At 39.8% G+C, this 3,934-nt stretch overlaps 1 protein-coding gene across 7 annotated transcripts; it reads right to left on the bottom strand.

The window, feature by feature from the left end:
* Positions 1-427: 427 nt before the first annotated feature.
* Positions 428-3,709, bottom strand: il12ba (interleukin 12Ba). Of its 7 annotated transcripts, XM_013914596.1 has the most exons (10): positions 3,674-3,696; positions 3,268-3,404; positions 3,008-3,150; positions 2,428-2,512; positions 2,044-2,331; positions 1,853-1,955; positions 1,352-1,581; positions 1,102-1,265; positions 836-957; positions 428-592 (listed from the first exon to the last, which is right to left on the bottom strand). In XM_013914596.1, the coding sequence occupies exons 4-10, from the start codon at positions 2,510-2,512 to the stop codon at positions 541-543; spliced, it is 1,044 nt and encodes a 347-aa protein (XP_013770050.1). In that variant the 5' UTR covers positions 3,008-3,150; positions 3,268-3,404; positions 3,674-3,696; the 3' UTR covers positions 428-540. The 7 variants fall into 7 exon arrangements, with proteins under 7 accessions (XP_013770050.1, XP_013769967.1, XP_013769992.1 ...); XM_013914513.1 differs by lacking the exon at positions 3,268-3,404 and having other exon boundaries at positions 3,674-3,709; XM_013914538.1 differs by lacking the exon at positions 3,268-3,404 and having other exon boundaries at positions 3,008-3,091; positions 3,674-3,709.
* Positions 3,710-3,934: the final 225 nt, after the last annotated feature.

Raw genomic sequence — 3,934 nt, 5'->3', positions numbered from 1 at the left:
AAAAAAAAAAAAAAAAAAAAAAAAAAAAAAAGTGTCCTTGCAAGAAGCACATATAGGAAACCACAGGTGCCAGATCTTGACTAATAACAATTGTTTTAATGAAACTTCTGTTTTTTGTCCCAGAGCAAAGAGGAGTTTCTACCGAAAACTACACTCTCACCTAACTGGTTAGGGAAAGGACAGAAATTCTGTGCACCTGATTTCCATCTACATGTGTTATTCAAACATTGTTCTCTGCAAAATGGGATTTAATATTACATCACTGACCTTTCTGAAAGCTGATAGGAAAACAGTGCTACAGTCATTTCTTGAATGACTTCTATAGTGTCTCCTGATTATGTCTGAAATCTGGGTGATGTGTTAATTTGATTGGTAGCTTATATTTGGTTTCACCAATATTATGCAGACAGGTGACAAAAAGTCCAAGCTTAGCAAAACTCAACTTTATTTACTTGCACAATTAGAAATTACAAAAAAAATAAAAGAAAAGAAAAAATTATTCTGTAAAATAAATATATAAAGCGCCACAATTCTCCTCTTTTATATTCGTTTGTTCAGGTGCTTGTTCCTCTTCTTCCTGTGGTTCCTCAGCCTGTAAACAGAAAAGAAATAAAAGAATCATTTGGCACCGTGACAGACTGAAGTTTAAGGCTCAAAAACACACCACAGCCATCGGTGAGTTGTGTAAAAAGTGGAAATGACAAGGCCAAGAGACAACACGCAGTCGGCACTCTGACATGTGATCACAACCTATGGGGAAAAACGTGTGGCTTGCAAGATTTACAGAAGAAACGGATGCCAAGTGTCCCATGTTACAGTACTGAGTGGCACCAACCTTTTATGGCTCCACTCGCTCCATTGTGAGAAAGAGAAAGCATCTTTTGCTCTGACACACACAGCCTTAGCCCTTTGCTTCACTTTGAACTGAAAAGCGTCTGTAGAGTGGAGTGTCAAAGCCTGAAATTAAAAAACAAACAAAAAACCCCAACGCATTTATACATGTACCCTTCATGTACTGTATCATATCAATTAACACATATGGTGTATCATTATATTCATTTCTTCCTCTGGAAATATTTACAGTCTGTAAATGGCACTTACTTGATAGTTGTTGCAAGGGTTGTCACAGCTCTCACAACCATCCTTGAGCTGTGCAATCTGGAAGGTGAGAGGGAAGTAGGAGTAGGGGCTGCTCCAGGAGCTCGGGTAACTCCACTGTATCACTGTGGTGTTGACTTGAGCAATCTCCACCTTGTCAGGTTTCACTGTTTAAGACGGAAGCAAAACACCAGAGTAAGACCAAAACAATGAAAAGCCATAAAAGAGGAAGCTTCCTCCAAAGAATTCTCACCAATCTCTGACAAGTAAAAGCGCTGAAAATATTCCTCCAACAGAAAGTGCTGGCTCAACACGAACACAGTGACGTAGATCTGCTTGCTCTCCTCGGCGTAAGGGCAATGCTGTTTGTCCAGGCAGGAGATCCTGTTGTCGCTCAAGGTACAGCTGAAGTTGCCGTAACCTGAGGAGCACGTCCACTGGCCGCTGGTATCGACAGAGCACTTTGCGTTGCTGTCAGGAACACTGTAGAAATGCATGTTTTTTTTACTTTTCTAGTCAAGTGGTTGTACAAGATTCTCATGGACAAACATTTGCAGCTGTATTATTATTATCATTTTTTTTTAAACATGGAATACGGTTCCCTGTACATGACCTTTAAAAATCACAAACATGTTTCCTTTCATAACTGGGCGTTTATGGACGTCTTTCTGCAATCTCAGCTCCTACATGATGACTTATTGTTGTTATTGGTGAGCAGAACCAAAAGTGTTTCAGCAGTACAACGTGCGCTTACCGATGAGCTTTGATAAATGCTACTCTGCCACTGCGGCTGCTGTGCCAGGTCCAGGAGCAGTAGAACTCGCCGCTGTAATTTTGAGCCGTGCACTTGAGATAATCTAACAAGACGATTCAGAGAGCACAAGACAAATACTTTAAACTGTATCCAGTTTTCTCAGCTGTATAATTTGTGTCAAATTTGCACACCTTCGTCAGTTTTCACTAGTATCTTCCGCCTTTTGCTCTTATCTTCTTTGATGAGAACAATAGTATGATTGAGAAGAGATCCATCCTCACTGTGGCAGGTGTAGTTGCCCCCTCCTAAGCTTTCCTCTAGCTGCACTCGATATGAGTTTCCCCTCTGAGCTTGATCTATTCCATTCTTCTTCCAAAAGATTTCTTGGCTCTGGTTGGCACTCCCAATGAGCTCCTCTGGCGACTCCATACACAACAGGTTCTGCTCAGCCAAAGTGCCATCCACCTCCAAAACCAGAACTATCGGGAGACGGGAGACAGATTCACATTCAAGGGATTGAAAAGAATCAATCATTTAAACTTAGGGTGACAGATTCTCCCAACTATCAAACTTACTGTTGGGCAACAGAGTCCAGTGCTTTGGATTCTGGTAACTGATTTGGAAAACTGCACAGATGATGCTGAAAGCAAACCACTTCATCTGAGTGAAAAAAAAGACAGAACAGGGAGGTAATCATGAAAAATCAATAAAAATTGGAAGAAGAGGGCACAAAGGAAGTCAGTAAAAATGCAATAAAAGTAGTACAGGCTCTTGGATGCACATGCTTAAAGACATTACACCTGTATTTACAAATGGCAGTAAAGCTGCACTTGTAATAACCCACTGCAATAGCAGAAATGCACTGCCATCAACTCTGATCAGTGTCCAACTGCCTGAATAAATAAATAATAAAATTAGATAAATAAAGTCATAACACACTCTGTGGAAAGAGAAGTTGATATTAACGGCAGCATTTGTGATGCTAAAAGGAATCAGTCAACTCAAAGAGCTTAAATATTAAACAAGCCACACCTACTTCTATAATACTTGTGCAATTTATAACCACTCTTATTTTGTATTATAACGTCATTATTTAACATTAACCTTTTTTGTTTTTAAGATATATATCAACAGATTTGTAAAGAACAACCTTACCTTGTCAGTACCTTCCACGCTTAACGAAGATCCTGTTATTTTGGGTGCCTTTTATCGCTGATGGCCAAATTTCCCCTCGTCGTGCTGATGGAGGGGAAAAAGTCCAGAGGAAATTCGCTTTCCCTGCGTCCAAATAAACAAACCTATATACCCATTCATTACTCACTCCCAGTCGTGTCTCATTGAACAAAGCAGTAACAGGTACGATGCACCTTAAACATCAATCAGTGAATGTGACGGTAGTTGTAAGCGTGTGTAACCTTTATTTATCATCATCTTGTCTTTGCTGGCACCATTAATCGTAGCTCCTGCTCGTTTGCTGCTCGCGAAAGTTTCACTTTCAGTTTTGGCGCCTCATCTGCGGCATTAAAACACTTCCCAGCACCCCCCGCTTGACCTTTATAATAAAACCAAATTTGAACCCTAACTTTTTCACTTTTTAAAAACAAAACAAAAAAACCCTCCTTAGTCACATACAAATACACAATTGTAGTTTTATTAGCTATTCTATGAATTAACGCAAGCAGAAGTACATAAGCTGCATGATGACAAAATGTCATTGTCACAGGGAGCCTGTGATCTCCAATCATCCCGCAGTGCCTTTAATCTAACTGCTGTATATTTCGCAAACAGACTATTTTAAAATCCATGGAAAAAGTTGCATACTTTGTTTCTCACCTCCCCTCCAGACTACACCTGACCTCCAGCTAGCAAAAGCCATTTCTGGCCTCCTTTTATGGTAAAGCTCCTGGGAGGGAATGTGCCAAGTGTAGGATGAAGGAGGGGTGGCATTTGGTGAGGTTAAAGAATCTGTTGGTTTTAAACGTTTGCAGAATTGAGGCATTTTCTAAAAATATTTTTGCTAATGTTCCAACTGTTAACTTATCATCATTATATTTGAATGACAGATTGAGCGTTATTAATTTA

The sequence above is a fragment of the Pundamilia nyererei genome, unplaced genomic scaffold (genome assembly GCF_000239375.1).
Source record: "Pundamilia nyererei isolate P.nyererei 1_Seehausen unplaced genomic scaffold, PunNye1.0 scaffold00001, whole genome shotgun sequence".
NCBI classification, from domain to species: Eukaryota; Metazoa; Chordata; class Actinopteri; order Cichliformes; family Cichlidae; genus Pundamilia; species Pundamilia nyererei.
Note: the sequence above shows the minus strand (reverse complement) of the source record. Positions and strands in the feature narration are given on the sequence as shown.